The 20,824-nt window shown below is 33.3% G+C and overlaps 1 protein-coding gene and 1 long non-coding RNA gene across 2 annotated transcripts; one reads left to right on the top strand and one right to left on the bottom strand.

Annotated features, from left to right (window-relative positions):
• Window positions 1-6,344: 6,344 nt before the first annotated feature.
• LOC130592053 (uncharacterized) lies at window positions 6,345-8,573 on the bottom strand. Its single transcript, XR_008970110.1, has 3 exons — window positions 8,374-8,573; window positions 7,772-7,831; window positions 6,345-6,721 (listed from the first exon to the last, which is right to left on the bottom strand). It is a non-coding gene; the product is annotated as an uncharacterized LOC130592053 (long non-coding RNA).
• A 6,135-nt stretch (window positions 8,574-14,708) lies between these two features.
• LOC104908797 (uncharacterized) lies at window positions 14,709-20,216 on the top strand. Its single transcript, XM_010697951.4, has 6 exons — window positions 14,709-15,089; window positions 18,670-18,869; window positions 19,227-19,367; window positions 19,485-19,565; window positions 19,664-19,791; window positions 19,904-20,216. The coding sequence occupies exons 1-6, from the start codon at window positions 14,858-14,860 to the stop codon at window positions 19,947-19,949; spliced, it is 828 nt and encodes a 275-aa protein (XP_010696253.2). The 5' UTR covers window positions 14,709-14,857; the 3' UTR covers window positions 19,950-20,216.
• Window positions 20,217-20,824: the final 608 nt, after the last annotated feature.

The following is a 20,824-nucleotide window of genomic DNA, read 5'->3' as shown; positions in this document are numbered from 1 at the left end:
CATACAATTCCTAACGGGATTCTAGTTGTTGATGGACATTGTGAATTACCTCAAACGCGTCCCAAGTATAGCAATATCAACTAAAAATCGCCTTCTACGAAGTTTCCGTCTACAACAAATAATATTACCTAATGTTAGTCACTTAATATAATATTCCGAAAGAAAAATTAATCAAAGCTTACAAGGTTAATACTTAATAGTTGACAAAGTTAAATAACCAAGGTTGAAAAGAAAAAAAAATTAAAAAGCTTTTACTTGAAAAAAAACGTGACAGCATCGTCACAGATTGAAAGGAAATTTTTTCTTGAAATTTTTTTCAACTTTCATGTTACAGTAAGTCAACTCTCGTGGACTTTATGCACTGTAATTCCTTTTCTTTTTTCTTTTTTTTTATTTTTAAAAACATCAAATCTTGGAGCTACTGTGAAGCATCGCACGCAAAGCCAAATGAAATAAGAAAGAGAAGGAAGAAATAGAAAGAAGAAAGAAGAAGGAAGAAGAAAGAAGAAAACAGAAGAAGAAGAGAAGAAGAAAACCGACGCCGGACTCCGGCCAAGTCATCGGATTTTAAAAGTTTTTTTTTTTTTTGTTGAAACCTTCAAACACAACAATGGTGATTTTAGATCTGAAATTTAAAACTTACCAAAAAGATGAAGAAAGTGTATTACGTGAGAATTTTTTTGGTGTTTTGGGGATATATATATATGTAAATCTAGGGTTTCACAAAAGATAAGTATTTACAAAAATCTAATCCTTTTCCAAAACCAACTCAAATTATAATTTCAGAATTTTCTTTTCTCTCTATTTTTCGTTTTGGACGAAAAATCTGAAAATCAAATTCCGATTTTTTTTTTTTTTTCTTCAAAAGATAAAAATCTGATTTAATTTCAAAATTTTGATTTCGAAATTTCTTTTAAAAAAAATCTGATTTAATACATAAAAACAGTTTCATAAAAATCTGATTTATTATGATTTTACTTTATTTTTCAGAATTTTATATATATAAAATCTTATTATAACAAAATTAATTTTATAAAATAGTTATAAAAATTTGGGATATTACATCTACTCTCCCTTAAAAGAAAGTTCGTCCTCGAACTTTAACGTTATCGCTCGCTACTAATATGCAAACAAAAAGTTAGTATCACATTCTACCCCCTTAAAGAGTTTCGTCCCCGAAACTCAAGCGTACCTGCTGGAAAAGTTCGGGATATCGGTTTTTCATATCATCTTCGGCTTCCCAAGTAGCCTCTTCAGAAGTTTGACTTGACCATAACACCTTGACTAGTTTTACCGCCTTGTTCCGGGTACTTCTCGTTTTGGTATCAAGAATCCTAACTGGGCGTTGCTCAAAGGATAAGGTTCATCTAGTTCAATGGTTTCAGGTTGAATGATATGGGTAGGATCATGGACATATTTTCGAAGTTGAGACACATGAAAGACGTTATGGACATTAGCTAACTCCATTGGTAAGGCTAATCTATAGGCTACTTCCCCAATTCGTTCCAAGATCTCATATGGTCCAATGTAACGTGGACTCAACTTTCCTTTCCTACCAAATCTCATGACCCCCTTTGTTGGTGACATTTTAGCAAAGCCTTCTCCCCAACCTCAAATTCCATCTCCCTTCTATTCTGATCTGCGTAAGCCTTTTGTCTATCTTGAGCTGCCCTCATGTGCTCCTGAATAAGCCTAACTTGTTTCGTTGTTTCTTCAATCATCTCAGGCCCTAAAGTCATCGTCTCACTTATGTCACTCCAACACAAAGGACTCCTACATTTTCGCCCATACAATGCTTCATACGGTGCCATCTTTATGCTTGAGTGATAACTGTTGTTATACGAAAACTCTATAGTTGGCAAATAATCATCCCAAGATCCTCCAAAGTCTATCACACATGCTCTCAACATATCCTCCAATGTTTGAATTGTTCTCTCTGTCTGTCCATCTGTTGCAGGGTGGAAAGCTGTACTAAATTTGAGCAATGTCCCAAAGGCTTGTTGTAACCTCTCCCAAAACTTGGACAAAAATCTCGAGTCTCTATCTGAAACGATATCCTTTGGTATCCATGCAGTCTAACAACCTCTCGCACATATGCACTAGCCAACTGTTGCATACTCCAGTATCCTTCATTGCTATAAATCTGGCCGACTTTGTCAATCGATCCACTATAACCCATATGGCATTCTTAGCTGACTTAGTAAGTGGTAATCCCATCACAAAATCCATTGAAATAGACTCCCATTTCCAACTCGGCACTTCTAAAGGTTGCATCATTCCACCAGGTCTCATATGCTGAATCTTCACTTTCTGACACGTCAAACACTTTGCAACAAACTCTGCCACTTCACGTTTCATGTTTTTCCACCAAAAATGCTGCTTCAAATCCTTATAAAGTTTATCTCCTCCAGGATGCACAGAATATGGCGTATTATGAGCTTCTTCCAAAATCTTTCTTTTTAACTCCTCATCCTTAGGAACACACCATCTTCCCTTGTACTTCACAACACCATTTTCATCAATGTCAAACTCGATGACAACTCCATCTTCTTTCATTTTCTTTATCTTCACCATCCACTCATCACTACTTTGCTTCTCTCGAATCTCATCGAATAAGGTGGGTTGCACGCATAGTGCATTCAATTGAGCTTCCACTTGCCCTTGCTCCATGACTTCTAAACTCATTCTCCTGAAATCTTCACACAATCTCTCAGATAACACCATCATGTTCATCGAATGACTAGTCTTCCTACTCAATGCATCAGCAACTTTATTCGCTTTACCCTCATGATAACAAATCTCTAAATCATAATCCTTAATAGTTCAAGCCATCTCCTCTGTCTCATGTTCAACTCCTTCTGAGTAAATATATATTTCAGACTTTTATGATCAGTGAAAATCTTACATGACACACCATACAAATAATGCCTCCAAATCTTCAATGCGAATACTACAGCAGCTAACTCTAAATCATGAGTAGGGTAATTCTGTTCATAAGGCTTAAGTTGTCTCGAAGCATATGCTACCACCTTACCATGTTGCATCAATACACATCCTAACCCATTCTTAGAAGCTCACTATACACCTCAAAACCTTCTAATCCAGATGGTAAGTCAAAACTGGTGCTGAAGTAAGTCTTTGCTTCAATTCCTGAAAAGCTTTCTCACACCTCTCATCCCACTGAAATCGAGTTGTTTTCTTCATCAAATTTGTCAAAGGTTGAGCTACTTTTGAGAAATCTTGCACAAACCTCCTATAGTAGCCAGCAAGTCCTAAGAAACTTCTAATCTCAGTCACATTACTAGGTCTCACCCATTCTGTTACTGCTTGTATCTTTGATGGATCTACAGCAACACCTTCCTTCGAAATCACATGACCTAAAAATGCAACTTTCTCAAGCCAAAACTCACATTTTGATAACTTAGCATACAACCTTTTCTCTCGAAGTATCTCCAAAACTTTCCTTAAATGACCTTCATGCTCTTCTTTGTCCTTCGAATACACCAATATATCATCTATGAACACCACCACAAATCTATCTAAATACGGCTGAAATGTTCTATTCATAAGATCCATAAATGCTGCAGGTGCATTAGTAAGTCCAAATGGCATCACTGTGAACTCATAATGCCCATACCTCGTACGAAAGCTGTTTTTGGTATATCTTCCTCCGAAATTCTCAATTGGTGATACCCAGACCTCAAATCAATCTTAGAGAAAATTCCAGCACCCTTAAGTTGATCAAATAAATCCTCAATCCTAGGCAATGGGTACTTATTCTTTATTGTGACATTATTCAACTCTCTGTAATCAATACACAACCTCAAGGTTCCATCCTTCTTTCGAACAAATAACACTGGTGCTCCCCAAGGTGAAACACTTGGCCTAATGTACCCTTTCTCCAATAATTCCTCCAATTGCACTTTCAACTCTTGCATCTCTGCAGGTGCCATCCTATATGGTGCCTTAGAAATAGCTCCAGTTCCAGGCACTAGGTCAATCTTAAAATCCATTTCTCTCACTGGCGGCATCCCTGGAATTTCTTCTGGAAAAACATCTTGGAACTCACTCACCACAGGTATTTGAGATATCTCTCCATCCTCCACACTCACATCCTTCACATGGCACAAATATATGGGTAACCCTTCCTAATATAGGTTTTGAATGACATGGCTGACACAATACTGACTCCAGGTTTAGAAACAATTCCTTGATAGGATATTCTATTTCCCTTTGGCCCCCTAAGAGACACCTTTTGAGTATGACACTCTATCCTAGCTCTATACTTAGCAAGCCAATCCATTCCCAATATTACATCAAAGTCGGGTAGGTCAAACTGAATAAGATCAGCGGCAAATCAGATCCTAATATGGTAATGGGTATGTCTTGGTATAGAGAACTACAAGGAACTACTTCTCCTGAAGGTATTGTAATGAAAGTTTGACACAAGATTGAGGGTTTTAGACCTAACTTTTCAACAAATGAACTAGCTATGAAAGAATGAGACGCCCCAGAATCAAAAAGCAAGTAAGCAGGGTTAGAGTTTACGAGGAAAGTACCCGTCACAACATTGGCGTTGGTGTCTGCTTCATTCTGGTTCATAACATAGATTCTTCCATTGTTGCCTCGAGCACCATTTCCATTGCCGTTCTGATTGTTGTTTCCTCCATTTGCTCGATTGTTATTCTGACCATTATGCTGAGTATTGTTCCCCCTTGAGCATTCGAAGTCTGACCCTGGGAGTTGTTGTTGTAGGGACGGTTATTGTTATTCTGGTTCTGATTAGGCCCATGACCATTCCTATTTCCCCCATTGTTTCCATTTTGTCCATTATTCTGACGCTTGGGACACTGATTAGCCTTATGCCTTTCTCTCCACAAGCATAACAAGTTATTGGGTCTCCTTGACAGGTAAATCCTGGGTGGCTTTTGTTACACTTTCTACAAGTAGGGTTCTGGGTACGGGATCCTTGCTGGTTTGATCTCCCCTGACCTTGGTAGTTGCTACGATTCCCTTGATAATTACCACCACCATTAGTGTGATTATTGCCCCCATTATTATTGTTACCCCCATATCGAGGTTTCTTGTCATTTCCATGGTCTTTGGATTGTTAGGTGGGTCTTTTCTCTTATTCCTCCCTATAACTTCCTCTTCACGCCTCAAAACCCTCTCAATATTAGAAGCCTTAGCATAACCTCCTGAAAAGTTGCAGAAGTTGTCCCCCAAGTCTGGTCTGAATTCTAAATGCTAACCATCCTCAAACTTTTGAGCCTTGCTCTCTCATCTGGCACAACATTAGGGCAAAATCTAGCTAACTCATTGAACTTTTGGGCATACTCTTGCACAGACATAGTACCTCCCTGGTTAAATCTAGTGAACTCATTGATTTCTGCCTCCTAATATGTTCAGGGAAAAATCTATCCTTAATAGCAACCTTAAAAGCATTCCAATTAAAGTTTTCCTGAGCTCTAACAATAGGTCCTTGACTCTCCCACCAAGTGTCTGCATCCTCCCTCAAATAAAAGGTAGCTTGGTCTACTTTTTGAGCTTCAGGTGTCCCAGTAGCAGTGAATAACTTATCAAAGTCTCTTAGCCAGTTCTCTAAGAGTAAGGGGTCTTCCTTTCCTACAAAGATTGGAGGTTTAAGGGTTGCTAACTTCTTTGCCATAGCAGCTTGTGGGCCTCTCCACCATTATTCCCTAATTGGTTTTGTAACACTAAACCCATACGTTGCGAAAGTTGTTCAAGAGATCTCAATCTCTCAAGTAGTTGTTCAGGGGTTTCAGCCATTTGTTCAAAAGTCCTCCTACGAGATCTAGTGTATACTTGATAGGTTTGCATACAATTCCTGCACATTAGCATTGGTATTACTACATCTATTCACCCATACATGGTCTTGCACATCGTTTTATTTACTCAATACAACTTTCATCATAAGAAAATTACATGACTCAACCAAACTATATTTCATCATAACATTTCAAGACAACCTTTGCATGCTTCCACATAACATCAATTTGACAAGTAAGCAATAAATTATAACAAGAACTTAAACTCTATTCAACTCAAATAGTCAAGTAATAAGATTCTCTAATAAAACACATAATAAGGAACTTAGAGAATTTCAATACTACTAAAGAACTTGTATACAGACCTTAATATAAATTTCTAAATCCTATGGTTAGAGCGTCAACATTTTCTTGTAGTTACAACATCTAAACATACAAGAACGAAAAGAAACAATTAATAAGCACTGAAATAAGTGCTTTCACATTAAGGCACATAAACCCTTTTCGATCCCACTCTCACAATTTATTTTAATGTTTATTACTTAATTTAACCTTAGACTCGTAATTATTTATCAAATTTTATTAACTCCTAATTTATATTTATTATAACCTAAGCTCTGAATACCAATTTGTAACACCCCAAAACTTTGGTTCTAAAACTTTATAAAATATTCACTTTTCATTAAAATATCTGACCAAACCTTTAGGGTGTTACCGCCGCATCTATTGTTCAAAATAAATGCAAGGCTAATTATTAGAAATAAAAATTTTACTCACAAACCAAAGTATCAAAATAAACCAAACTAAGTTGTCTACTTTATACCAAACAAAACTAAACAATCTCAAATGGCAGTACTGTAGTGTTTATTAAACTAGGTGAACTTAAAAACTATAAATTCACTCATTCCTGCAACGTAGTCCCTTTCACCAACCTGCACAATATAAATAGGAAAAAAACAAAGAAAAACAAAAACACAAAAATTAGCGAAAGCTAAGTAATTACAACTCCATCCCGTAAAATAATAGAATAATAGTTATATTTTAAAAATAATTTTTATAACATACATACAAATATAATACAATCAGACAAGTATAACATAATACAGACAAGTATATATATATGATTAACCATTTCAATTATTCAAGTTTATATGAGTCATACACAACAATTTTATTTATTAGAAGGGAATCGAACGTCAGTAGGTGGCCGGGACTTAATCCCAGTAACACCTCTACTTCAACATGGGTTCGTCACCCAGATAATTAAGAGTAATGGCCAATATCGTTTTGCAGAACGTCCCTAGTGTGCACACCCCTCACTAATCTAATGGGTATCCGCAATGCGCACCAATAGTATTAGGAGGAAGACAATAAAGAGTTGTAACATAATAAAATCAAGTACTGTTCATCACCTATGGAGGATCCAAATCCACAGGATAATTCCCTCAATTTCCACTTTACGTGATTAATAGATTTTTAAAAGTTGTGACACATCAAACATCACATTAACATTAGCAGGAACATCTTTAGTTCAAATAATATTTTTCACAACTTAGCCACTTAATAAAAATATATACTAATCAACGTCCATATATTCGTAGTAACCAATATATCCATCAAGAGCCTCATAGAGTTACAATATATGTCAACTTATAATACCGTTCGCTACATCATTAACACACTAGTTATACCCATTAAGTACATTGTCAATATTAGCATAATTTTAATACGATGGTATAATTAGGTACATTATAAATCCAAATTCATAACAACAATACCAGTAGATACATATATATTATACGCAGGGATAATAGTACTATAGTAATAATAATAATAATAATTTTAGTCATAGAAAGTACTATACGATTCCTGTCACATAATATACATCTAACATAAACATAGAATCACATAACCACATGCATTACACATAGCACATACAATTCCTAACGGGATTCTAGTTGTTGATGGACATTGTGAATTACCTCAAACGCGTCCCAAGTATAGCAATATCAACTAAAAATCGCCTTCTACGAAGTTTCCGTCTACAACAAATAATATTACCTAATGTTAGTCACTTAATAAAATATTCCGAAAGAAAAATTAATCAAAGCTTACAAGGTTAATACTTAATAGTTGACAAAGTTAAATAACCAAGGTTGAAAAGAAAAAAAAATTAAAAAGCTTTTACTTGAAAAAAAAGTGACAGCATCGTCACAGATTGAAAGGAAATTTTTTCTTGAAATTTTTTTTCAACTTTCATGTTACAGTAAGTCTAATCTCTCGTGGACTTTAATGCACTTGTAATTCCTTTTTCTTTTTCTTTTTTTTTTTATTTTAAAAACATCAAATCTTGGAGCTACTGTGAAGCATCGCACGCAAAGCCAAATGAAATAAGAAAGAGGAAGGAAGAAATAGAAAGAAGAAAGAAGAAGGAAGAAGAAAGAAGAAAACAGAAGAAGAAGAGAAGAAGAAAACCGACGCCGGATCCGCGCCAAGTCATCGGATTTTAAAAGTTTTTTTTTTTATTTTGTTGAAACCTTCAAACACAACAATGGTGATTTTAGATCTGAAATTTAAAACTTACCAAAAAGATGAAGAAAGTGTATTACGTGAGAATTTTTTTTTTGGTGTTTTGGGGGTATATATATATATGTAAATCTAGGGTTTCACCAAAAGATAAGTATTTACAAAAATCTAATCCTTTTCCAAAACCAACTCAAATTATAATTTCAGAATTTTCTTTTCTCTCTATTTTTCGTTTTGGACGAAAAATCTGAAAATCAAATTCCGATTTTTTTTTTTTTTTTTTATCTTCAAAAGATAAAAATCTGATTTAATTTCAAAATTTTGATTTCGAAATTTCTTTTAAAAAAAATCTGATTTAATACATAAAAACAGTTTCATAAAAATCTGATTTATTATGATTTTACTTTATTTTCAGAATTTTATATATATAAAATCTTATTATAACAAAATTAATTTTATAAAATAGTTATAAAAATTTGGGATATTACACTTTGGGCAAGGCAAAAAACGACTTTTTAGTCTAATTTTTGGCACCAAAATAGCGGGCTTTGGGCACGAAAATTTAGCCTGAATTTAGGTCCGGCCCGTTTAATGGGCAATTTTTTTAGCCGCGGCCCGGCCCGTCCCATTATCACCTCTAATATAACCCAATATATGAGTAGAAAAACTCTCCATTAGAGAAGGACTGAAGTTTATTGGAAACATAAATATAAAAAACTAGTGAGAAAAAGGTGAAAAGGGGCTCACCACCGCCGAAAAGGATTGCTATAGCTCTTATGTTGAAAATTAATTTTTTTGTGGGAGAGAAAAAAAAAGGAGAGAGGAGGCATTATCATATACTCCATCCGTTTCATTTTAATCTACACACTTTGACATTTTACACTATTCACAAATTTCACTTTGACCATCATTTGTGATTTATACGCGCATGAAAATATAGTCATGTGGGATCTTGTTAGATTCATCATAACATGTATTGTTAAATTTCAGATTATATGAAAATGGGCCTGGGTAACCCAATAAGGAGGAGGAGAGTTTAGCCCATTTACAAGTTAGGAGGTTCCATCCTAAAACCAATTAGTGATAAGAGGAGTAACTCTTAATCTTATAAAGTGGCTCTCCTCTTTTTTCAATGTGGAACACTCACAAGTGGGCTTTCAATGGTTTCAACACACCCCCTCACTTGTGAGTGTCTTTAGAATTTAGAGCTAACTGGAAAGGTAATCAGAAATAATCCTCTTAGGGGTTGGACATCCTGTCGAGGTAAACCCTTATCCAGTTGCTTGATTAGAAGCCCAGTTTAGAAGAGACTCACAACCCGGGCTCTGATACCATGTTAAATTTCAGATTATATGAAAATGGGTCTGGGTAACCCAATAAGGAGGAGGAGAGTTTAGCCCACTTACAAGTTAGGAGGTTCCATCCTAAAACGAATTGGTGATAAGAGGAGTAACTCTTAATCTTATAAAGTGGTTTATTCTCTCCTCTTTTTCCAATGTGGGACACTCACAAGTGGGCTTTCAATGGGTTTCAACATGTATTTTATTAATATGTACTTTTTATAATTTTTACAAATACAAAACTAAAGATATATGTCCTCAAAGTTTTGCATTGGCATGCGTGAAAAGTGTAAGTGTGTAGATTAAAATGAAACGGAGGGAGTATGAAAGTATACTTTTCAGCATACTTGGCCTTACAATAGAGCATTCTTAATAAACCGAATGTTAAAGTACAATTGCACTAATATTTGCATATAGATTCATTAATCTGGTCTCACATGGATTAGTGAATAAACTAGTTATTAGGTCCGGGCTACGCCTCGGGTAAGGAAAAGTTTCATTTATTAATATTATAATATATTGATAATACTAAATATTATTTGGTCTAGTGGTCAAGACTTTAGTGTATGTTCTTGAGGTTCTGGGATCAAACCTTACACTATGTAATTTCTATTTTTTTTTATTGTTGTGGATTATATGGAGTAAAACTCCCTCAGGAACAGTGCCATGTGGCACCGTTTCTGGCTTAAACACGTCTTTTAATATATTTGTATAGATGAAACTTGCTAATAAAAATGCTTGAAATATAGGTTATGGTTGATCTATTCTTAATTGTATAAAATGATTAATATTGTTATATTGATGACAATTGCATTCCATTTGAAATTTTTTTGGCAGCTTATGATTGTACTATCATTTTATCTCAACGTGTCCAATCTCCTATCACCAAAATGTCACCGAATAATTTTTCCATTATATATGAGAAATCTCTAGTCTAGAATTATTATTAGTTAGGAAAGTTTGTCAAAAAAACCTTTTTAAAAGTTCAATGTTACGGAAAAAAAAATTTTAAAGCATTATTCGCAAAAAAAAAAAGCCACAAACTTAATTCTTTTTTGCTAGATGAAACCTATTAGCATTTTTCGTTGTGCTTTTTGAGATTCACAGACGTGGTGTTGCAGTTAATGAAAATAGAGGGTTAATTGGAAGATTGAATGGTCACTCCTATGCATCTCAAAAATCATACCTAAAATAGGAATAAGTTTCATCTTGCAAAGAAAATTAAGTTTGTGATTTTTTTTGCAAAAAATGCTTTAACATATTCTTTTTCGTAAAATTGAACTTTTAAACAGTTTTATTTAACAAATTTTCCTTTTAGTAATGTATGTGTGTTGAGTCAGCATGACTTTTAGCCCAGCTCCGAAACAAGCCTGGTACGAGCTCAGCGGCTCAGCCTGCAAGAGAGGCTCGATAATGGGCTGCTCGTGGATAACTTATGCAAATTTTTGCCCACCTGTTGGCCCACCCAATTTAAACCAAAGAGAAAAAAAAATACAAATACAAATTCCAAGGGCTCTAACACTACAGATTTGTCTATCCGTGCTTGGCCCCCCTTTCAAGACCTCTAATCTTATCCTGATCATCAATCATCAAACATGGCTCTAATAAACTTTTGCCACTTGTCAACCTTTAGAGGAGAGAGAATAAACTGGTTAATGAAAAAAAAATATTTAAAAAAATAATAATAATATCAACCCTTATAAAGCTATTATATTAGGGCTCTATAAATAAATCTATATTTTTTTAAAGGGAAAAATAAATCAATATTTCAAATGCACAATTTTTTTACTCTTCTTACAAAATTCATTTTATTGACTTTTTTATTACTTTTGGTAATTTTAAAAGATCTTTTGTAAAAAAAAAAAAAAAACTATGAAAATAACTTTTAAGGGATTATTGTTTCTTGTAAAAAAAGGCAAAACATTAATTTTTAAAAACAGAGAATAGGACAGAAGGAGATATGTTTTTTTTTTTTTTTTGATATTTTTACATGGTAATGAACAAAAATGCTATTATCTATATATCTATATAAAGCTGGGTACATAAATCCTATGTGTCACCCTCACAATTAATTCGCCAAATGTCAAATTCTCATGCCTTCTCACAATCCATATGCCACGTGTAAATTGGAGGAAATCTATTGCTTACGTGTCGTTTGCATATATTTTCAAGGCGTGTGCCATAATATTTAAAGCTAGGAAAGAATATCAAGTAAATCAATTACAATCCTCTCATTAGGAAAGAGTATTATAATCATCCTTAAATCAAACAAATAAACATATACAAGATTTATGTACAAGAATTAAGGAAATTTGATTGGAAGATTTATTTGTTATCATCTTTAAATCATTTGCTCCATCAATACAAAAATCATAATACTACATGTGATGAGTTCATGTCTATCAGTCTCAAATGATCATAAAATATTGTTATACCATTTGCTGAGTTCATTGCTCCATCAATACAAAAATCATAGTACATTGATCCATTGCATCGATTAATATAACGTCACTTAAACAAAAGGGGGAAAAATGGTACATTTTAAGTTATAAATGATTTATTATCTACAAAGTTATATAGTAGATGCAGGTAGAAAGACTTTAATTTTAAAGAAAAAATAAGATTAACAACTTAGTTACATAAAATTAGGGTGTAATTTTTTGGACCATGTTTTTTAAAACATTTCATTAGGCAAATATATATAGATAATTTGACCAAACCAAATTTGTATGATGACCTAGAATGAAATTATGATATCTACACCATTTTTAAGGAAAGTTTAGAAAATATTTTCTCCAAGTATTGAAACAATAAATGAAGTGTCACTATTTCAAGCAAACATTATTTTAAAAGTATGAGTAATCTATATATTTATCTAAAAGCAAAATTTATTTTAGCCACGTGAAGAGAATAGAGATTTTAAAAAAAAATCTGTAACTTGAGCAAAGAAAAATGAAACTATTTCCAAAATTATATTACATATTCAATTATTAGTTTTTACCATAATATATGTTGTACGATATAACAAGGATATAACACTATTATATTACCTTTGCGAGCACTAAAAAGTTTTCCATATAACTTTGTTAGTAAATGCTCCAGGATCGTTGACATTGTAAAATATAACATGGATATAACATGAATGTCATAAATCATAGTTCAACACATGGGTTGCAAGCTAATTTTCGAGTATTCTAAATACAAGATCATAAAATTTTAATCACCAGCTAATATTTTTATTTTTAGCTGTAATTTTTACAATTTTTGAAATTTGAAATTCAAAATTGAAATAAGACTTTGAATTTTTTTTTTTTTTTTGAAATGATCTCAGTTATCTATCTTTCTTTTCAAAAAATTGTTAAAAACGAAAATCATATGTCAACATTTATTTATTTTTCACGTTTTTTAACAAAACACTGTAAAAAAACGCAATAAAATCACTACGATTTCTTGCTAAAAATTTATCAATTACATCATATTATGCATAAATCTTTTAATAACTAAAAATTATATTATATGTTTATATCGGAACAACTTGCAATACTAGATAGTATATTTATATAAGTTATGAAAATCGCGTAGTTAATATTCATTGTATAATATAATCCATACATATTTAAACCATGACTGTATAATGTACTGGTCATAAGGCAATTTTAATTATTCTCAATACAAGAATATTGATTGAACACAAGCTAAGTAATCATTACAACAACAAACATTCTCCCTAAAATTGTAGCTATTCAACGTACCAGGTTTTAATTATTCTTAACACAAGATTATAAAATTTAAATCACAAGTTATTAATTTTACAATTTAGATAGAATTGTTCTAATGCAGTTCTCAAAGTCTAAAAGTACGGACGGTATAGTCAATAACATTGATGGAAATATGTAAAAAGTATTTTATATTGCCAGTTTAAAAGTATGAGCAAATTTTCAGATATCAAGGCCATTTAAAAAAAAAATCATAACTATATAATATACGGGTCATAGCCACATTTAATACTCTCGATACAAGATCATAAAATTTAAAACACATGTTATTGGTTTTAAAATTTATATGGAATTATCTCATGAGTTCTTAAAGTCTAAAAGCATTTACTATAATCATTGAAATTGATAATAATATGTCAAAAGTATTTCATACCAATTCAAAAGTATTGAACAATTTTTTTTCTTTTATGTAAGTAAATAATCATGAATTCAACCATTGATTTTCTATAGCTGACCACTCATACTTTAGAAAACCTGTATATGAGAATAGCAAATTAAAATTTACTTTTTTAAACTTATATGTATGTTTCACTTTTTATATTCTTAATTTTTATATTATTATTTTTATAGATTAACGGGTTAAATACTTCCACCATGATTTTAGGAGAGATAATATAAAATCATAAATTTATTAAAACAAAAACTTCCCGTGCAAGTGGCACAAGTCTAAAACTGATTTTAAAATGTATTCTTAATACACGATATTATTATAAAAACTTTAAATCACGAGCTAATATTCAAACTATAATTTTATGAGACCATCCTAAAAATATTAAATGTATAAAACAAAAAACTTCATGTGCATGTTGATGTGTTTTTTGTTTCATAATGTATTTATCACAATTATAAGATTTTCAAACTTTAAAATGTTGTAACAAATATCAAGACATATAATTTTACATTTTATAATCTTTCAACTTTAAATACTTGGATTCTAATAATTATGAATTAGATAAATTGGAATAAAAACACTACTTAATAAACAAAATTAAACACATAAATTATGCACGGGACCAAATCATATCTATATAAAACCTCCCGTGCATTTTTGCACGGGTTAAAAGCTAGTTAGAGTTATAAACGCGACTCTCACTTCAAATGAGAGGTGATAACTTATTGGAGTAATATTCTAAGATACAAACAATTGCTCAAGATTTAGTGATATCCAATCTCAAAACTGATTGGGAAGTGGGAACCAATACCAATTAAAAAAAAAGACACGACTCTCACCACCTCATTATTATTTTATGGTGCAATCACTTGACCATTTCCCGATTAATTTTTTTATGGAACAATCACTTGGTCATTATTAATTGTACTGGCTACTGTCTCTTAGTTCTAACTAACCAAACTCTCTATCTCTCTCTCTTTCTTCTCTTTCTATCAATATCTCTCTAACAAAGAAGTGTGAAGTCTGAATATCGAGATGGGCGAAAAAAACGCATCTCCGGTAGCAGTGAAGCGAGTATCGAGATGGGTTCGAAGTCGATCGGTGAGAGAACAAGTAACCATGGCTGTGATTACAGCATTTGTGTTGCTAGTGTTGTTGAAACTTTTCGTAAAAAGTCAAACTTATTTGTTTGTTGCTTCTCAAGTTGCTCATTTTACTGGAATCTTACTCTTAATTTACAAGCTCACCATCACCAAAACTTGTTCTGGTATGTGTTACCTTCTCTTTTCTGTCTTTTTCTATTTCGTATTATGTCAATATTACACCATTTTTTCCCATCATTATCAGACCATACCATTTCTTTTCTTTCCGACTTTTTATCCGTTGACTTGATACAACAGCTCACCTTCGGCTGGTTATGCGCCTTGCTTTGGGCCGTGCCGACCCAGTCACTAATAAATTAGAACTGTACACTGACATTAATTCAATACAAATAATTTTATAATACTGTAGCTAGCGGGGTAATTATAATTTTCATTTCTAATATTTTACCTTGAAATTATAATATTAAACAATTAATTGATTTAATGGTTAAGACTTTAGTGTATAAAATTAAAGTCATGAAATCAAATGTTATACAATGTATTTTCTAATTTTTTGTATGTATTAGTATATACTCCCTCCGTCACATTTATCAATGTAAAATTTTGAGTAATAATATCTCTAATTATGTATTTGTAAAAATTATAAAAATTTAATATTCCAAAACTACATATTAAGATGAATCACACACTATCACACATGATTATATTTTCCTTACCTATAAAGTATAAATGATGGTCAAAGTAATAAAGTTGAATAGTGTTATAAGTTAAAGTGGGTAAACTAATAAAGGACGGAGGTAGTATATATATGTATAGGAATGTGATCTAGAGATATTAGTTGCGCGAGTCAATTAGAAGGCCCGCCGAATTACCGTCTCACCGTGACTGGAGGAAGGTAGGGATGGGTCTATGTCTGACGGGTGGTGAAGTGAGGATGGAAATGAAAGTCATACCCACCGTATATAAGGAGCGGGGTTTCTGCATATTTCTTTAGGATTGGTTGGTTTAAGTGGTGAGTTTTCTCATCTTCCTTAGCAAGGTTTAGGGTTTAATTCCTACTCAAACATTTGCTTGAAATTTAAGGGGGAGGGAGGTTGGGAGTGTCTGACTTATAATGAACCTTACGGCTTAGAAGAATTCTTCTTATCAATTTTTAAAAAAAAATTATATAAGGAGCGGAGATAGATCTTCGGTTACATTATAAGCGTGTATTTGTTGAAGTTATTTTTTTTTACTATATGAGTCACACACGAACGCAGTACAAAATATAAAAAGATAAAGTTATAAACAGACTTAAAACGTGATGTTATGATATTCGCTCGATTATAGAACAGTTTGGACTTTGGAGTCATTAAGACAAAAAAAAAAAACTCTCAATAGAATTGGAGCCTCATACTCTAAAAATGTACTTTTCAATTTCTGGTACAACTACAGAGAAGATTAGAATCCAAATAGGACAAGTGAAGTCGATCAGATTGGTCCCCCTTGGCCATTTGTCAAAGAATCAAGGTGTTTAGGTCCACTTATCTAAATCTTGTTAATTAAGTGTATAAAGTAAGTCTCGTGAACTCATTTCTCATATTTGCTAATTTCTAGTTTAATTGAAGTTTAGTTATAGTTCTTAGAAAGAGGGAAAACAAGTTTTTTCAAAGATTTTTTTTTCTTAATTAGATAACAGTTGGTTGAAGGAATTTAGATTTTTTTTAATTGAAAAGAAGCAAAAGCCAAGAATAAGAAAAAAGCAAACAAGGAAAAAAAAAACAAAACCAAACCTACTAATGCACTAAGCGTGGAGTTGCAACACCACGAGCATCATCAACTAAAATCCTATGGAGATAATCAACTACAAAGTTACTTTATACAAAGTTACAAGCCCGAGGAGGTTCCATCCTAAAACCAATTGGTGATAGGAGGAGTAACTCTTAAGCTTATAAAGTGTTTTAGTCTCTTTTCTTTCTCCAATATGGAACACTCATGCGGTGATCAATGGGGTTCAACACTCCCCCTTACATGTGAGCTTCTTTAGAATTTAAAGCTAACTAGAAAGGTAATTAGAAATAATCTATTAGGGGTTGGACATCCTGTCGAGGTAAATACTTACGCAGTTGCTTGATTAAAGGCCCAGTTTAGAAGAGACTCACAACCCGGGTTCTGATACCATGTAAATTTTCAGATTACATGAAATGGGCCCAATAAGGAGGAGGAGATACTAGGGCTGGCAATCAGGTCGGGTTGGGTCAATTTCAGGTCGACCTGATTTATATTTCAGGTCGAAAACCTCAACCCAAACCCGACCTGATTTATATTTCAGGTCGAAAATGTCAACCCAAACCCGACCTTATATATTTCGGGTTGACCCGAAACCAACCCAAAATGACCTGAAATAAGAATCAACTAAAATATTGTCAACTTAATTCGCAAAACACTTGTAGATGTAAAAGTTAAAGTTTCAACTTTCTACATTCAAAACCATAAATGTTAGGACATATTTCAGGGTTATTGACTTATTAGGGTTATTGACTTATTGGCTTGGCCCAATATTATAAGAAAGTTTATGTTATTTTTATTTCAGGTCATTTCGGGTTGTTTTCAGGTTCAAAACCTCAACCTGAACCTAACCCATTATATTTTCAGGTCGGGTTGGGTCGACCCATTTTTTTTTTCGGGTCGAAAATCTCAACCCAAACCCGAAACTTTCAGGTCAATTTCAGGTCGGGTTATCAGGTTGGGTCAGTTTTTGCCAGCCCTAGGAGATACGAGGATTTACTCCTAAACTTTAAAGTGGTTTAGTAACCATCCAGAATTGAAAGAGAAAAAAGCACATGATCACCAATTAGAACATCCTAATGGGAACTGAGTTAGATGTAAATTCATAAAAATAAAACTTGTTAATTCCCATCCACAAACATATTATTCTTCATACTTTTGTTTCCACTATAACAAGGATGGTAAGCATTGTCATTACCATGCACAATAAACAAGGAACCTTCTTCACAAAATTGCTTATGAATTTTTTTGCTAGCATTACCAAACGTCGCGAAGAAGTTAAGGTTAGAAATCTATCCTTATTGATAGTAAGTTTGTAAAGACTAGCATGAGAATTTTTGCAACATAGTGGTGATGCTAATCTCCTTGAATTCCTTACCTCAGAATTCAGATCAATGAAAAAGAAGAAAAGAGATACCATCAGACAATCTTTGTTCATCTCCTCTAAGAATTTCATTAACATAGTGTGGCTCCTTCACTTGTTTGTCTGCTTATCATATTGATATAGATAGCCACAATCTTCTAGCTCATAGTTTGGACACCTAGTAGCTTGGTTGGTTAAATGGGGATAGTAGCCGAGACTTGGGATCAAATGATCCCGTCCATATCATCACCTTGCATGACTCTCTATCCACTAAACTTGAAAATATACATAATTTTCCAGTCCAATTGTGAGAGATGGTTATGGTAACATGTGATGGATCTGATCGGTTCTGTCTCAATCTTCTGGCTCATAGCGTGGGTACCTAGTAGCTTAGTTGGTAAAGTGGAGATGGTAGCCAAAAATTAGGATCAAATCTTGTCCATACTATCATCTTGTGTGGCTCTCTATCCACCAAACTTGAAAATAAAACAACATTTTTCTAATTCAAGTTCCAACCTTTGAGAAATGGTTTCCATAGCATGTGTTGGATCAAATCGGTTCTCTGTCTCAACTTCGAAATGTCTATATTTACATAGCCTTGTTATTCTTCGCAGGTCTATCATTGAAGTCCCAGGAGCTTACAGCAATATTCTTAGGCCTGAGAATCCTATCTTCTCTTGGATTCTTACGCGATGTACACGTTCTGATTGATTCTCTAACCCTTCTATGTACTCTCTGGGTGATCTATATGATGCGTTTCAAGTTAAAGGACACCTACATGAAAGAACTTGACAACTTGCCTTTGTATTATGTGGTAAGCAATTATTTTCTTGCCTTCTATTCAATCCTTTACCTTTCGACTTTTCACATATGTTTCTTCTCTTTATTACCATCGACATGGACTCACATTTCCAGCGAATCATATATTGCTGTATATGTTAGTATTGTCACTAGATCTAATGCACTCACAATTTGTTAGCATTACTGGAGAGAAACTTTGCAGCTCTGCTATATTTTCTTTTAAAAACTTTCCAACATTGGTTTCAGCTAGTCATCTACAAGCTCTGTCAGAGAACTCTAGCTATATTGAGATCGCTGGATTATTGATAATATCTGTATAACTAATAAATTTCGGTAATATATAGTGACATGCTATGTTTGTTACTGGCAGCTGGTGCCCTGTGCCATCGTTGCAGTAATTGGTCATCCTGGATTGAAAGCTAGCTTGGTATTAGGATTCGTGTTTGTGTATTATATGACAGTTGAAGCCGTTTCAGTACTCCCTCAACTTCATTTAATACAAAATGCTAAGGTAATGTAATACATTCTCACATAGGTCATATGAGAATGTAATAAAGATCTGTGTAGGCCAAGAATTCCTGATCTCACATTGTCCACTATCTTCTCGGCTTGTTTTTTTGCGCTGCAGATGGTTGAACCATTTACATCCCACTATGTATTTGCCTTGGGTATCTCAAGATTTTTCTCGTGCGCAAATTGGATAAATTTGGTTAGGAACTCGGGACATAATATGTCATTTTACTGTTGTATTGAGATTTTGTCTATATTGCTTGACTTAGAGCTGTATATTGTTGCGACTACATACAGATTATTGATAGCAGGGGAGCATTTCTGACCCAAATAGGGTCTGGTCATCTTTATATACTGGTTGCTCTACTCGCCGAGGTGGTTCAAACTTTCATCTTGGCTGACTTCTGCTACTACTACGTCAAGAGGTATGACCGATTCCCTTTCCTGATACAAAACATCTGTTATGATGTTCATGTATTTTTTGTGTCTTCTATGATTACAAAAGTATAATTTCTAAAGAGAAATTGAATTCGACAGTGTGATGGAGGGACGGCGCATGATGAAGCTACCTTCATTTGTGTGAGATATAGGATGTGCTGAGAGCTGCATCAATAAACTCTGTTTATGGAAAGGCACAAGTTTATCTGTATAACTCAGTTTCTTCACGAAATAAAGAAAAGAAAAAGAATAAGATTTTGTTTCTCATAATTTGTGGGTATGGGATTCAAAACATTGTATGCTCTCAGTGATGGATTTTTCTGGTAGACGTATGGATTTCGACTTCATCAACCATGTATAATCAGTGAAAAAGTCATCATCCTATCTATATATTGTATGCTTCATTGTATCATCAGTGAGGATGACTGATCTCTTCCTGAAGGATGATATCCTCATTTGTGAAGGTATATCCTATCTCTAGCAGAAGCTATTTGGGATAACCGATCTGCTATTCCATTCTCTTCTCTAGGAATGTGCATGAAAGAAATCATTTTAAATTGTTTAGATAATTCATGTGCTTTCTTGCCATATTCCTGGAATACAGATGAAATACATTTAAATTCTTCAGTCATTTGATAAATAACCAGCTGAGAATCTCCATATACCTTAGCTTTTTTAGCCCTCAATTCTAATAACAACTCCAATTCAATCAATAAAGCTTCATATTTCGCTCTATTATTAGTGCATGGACCCTTTAAGCACTAGTAGAATAAATGCTATTTGCTGCGGTTAAAAAGCGCCCTATTGCTGCGGTTTTGGGCGCGCATCAATTATGGGAAAGCAATAGGTATTAATTTGGGAAGAAAATGGCCCGAAATGGCCTAAAATGGCTAATTTTGGTTCCAACTTGTCTATATGTGGTATTACCAATCAAATATACCAATAAATACATGAAACTAAGTATATATGATATGTTAGAGGTGTTTACAACTTAAACTAGCATGAAACAACTCATATTCA

This window comes from Beta vulgaris, chromosome 7 (genome assembly GCF_026745355.1).
Source record: "Beta vulgaris subsp. vulgaris cultivar EL10 chromosome 7, EL10.2, whole genome shotgun sequence".
NCBI lineage: Eukaryota > Viridiplantae > Streptophyta > Magnoliopsida > Caryophyllales > Amaranthaceae > Beta > Beta vulgaris.
Note: the sequence above shows the minus strand (reverse complement) of the source record. Positions and strands in the feature narration are given on the sequence as shown.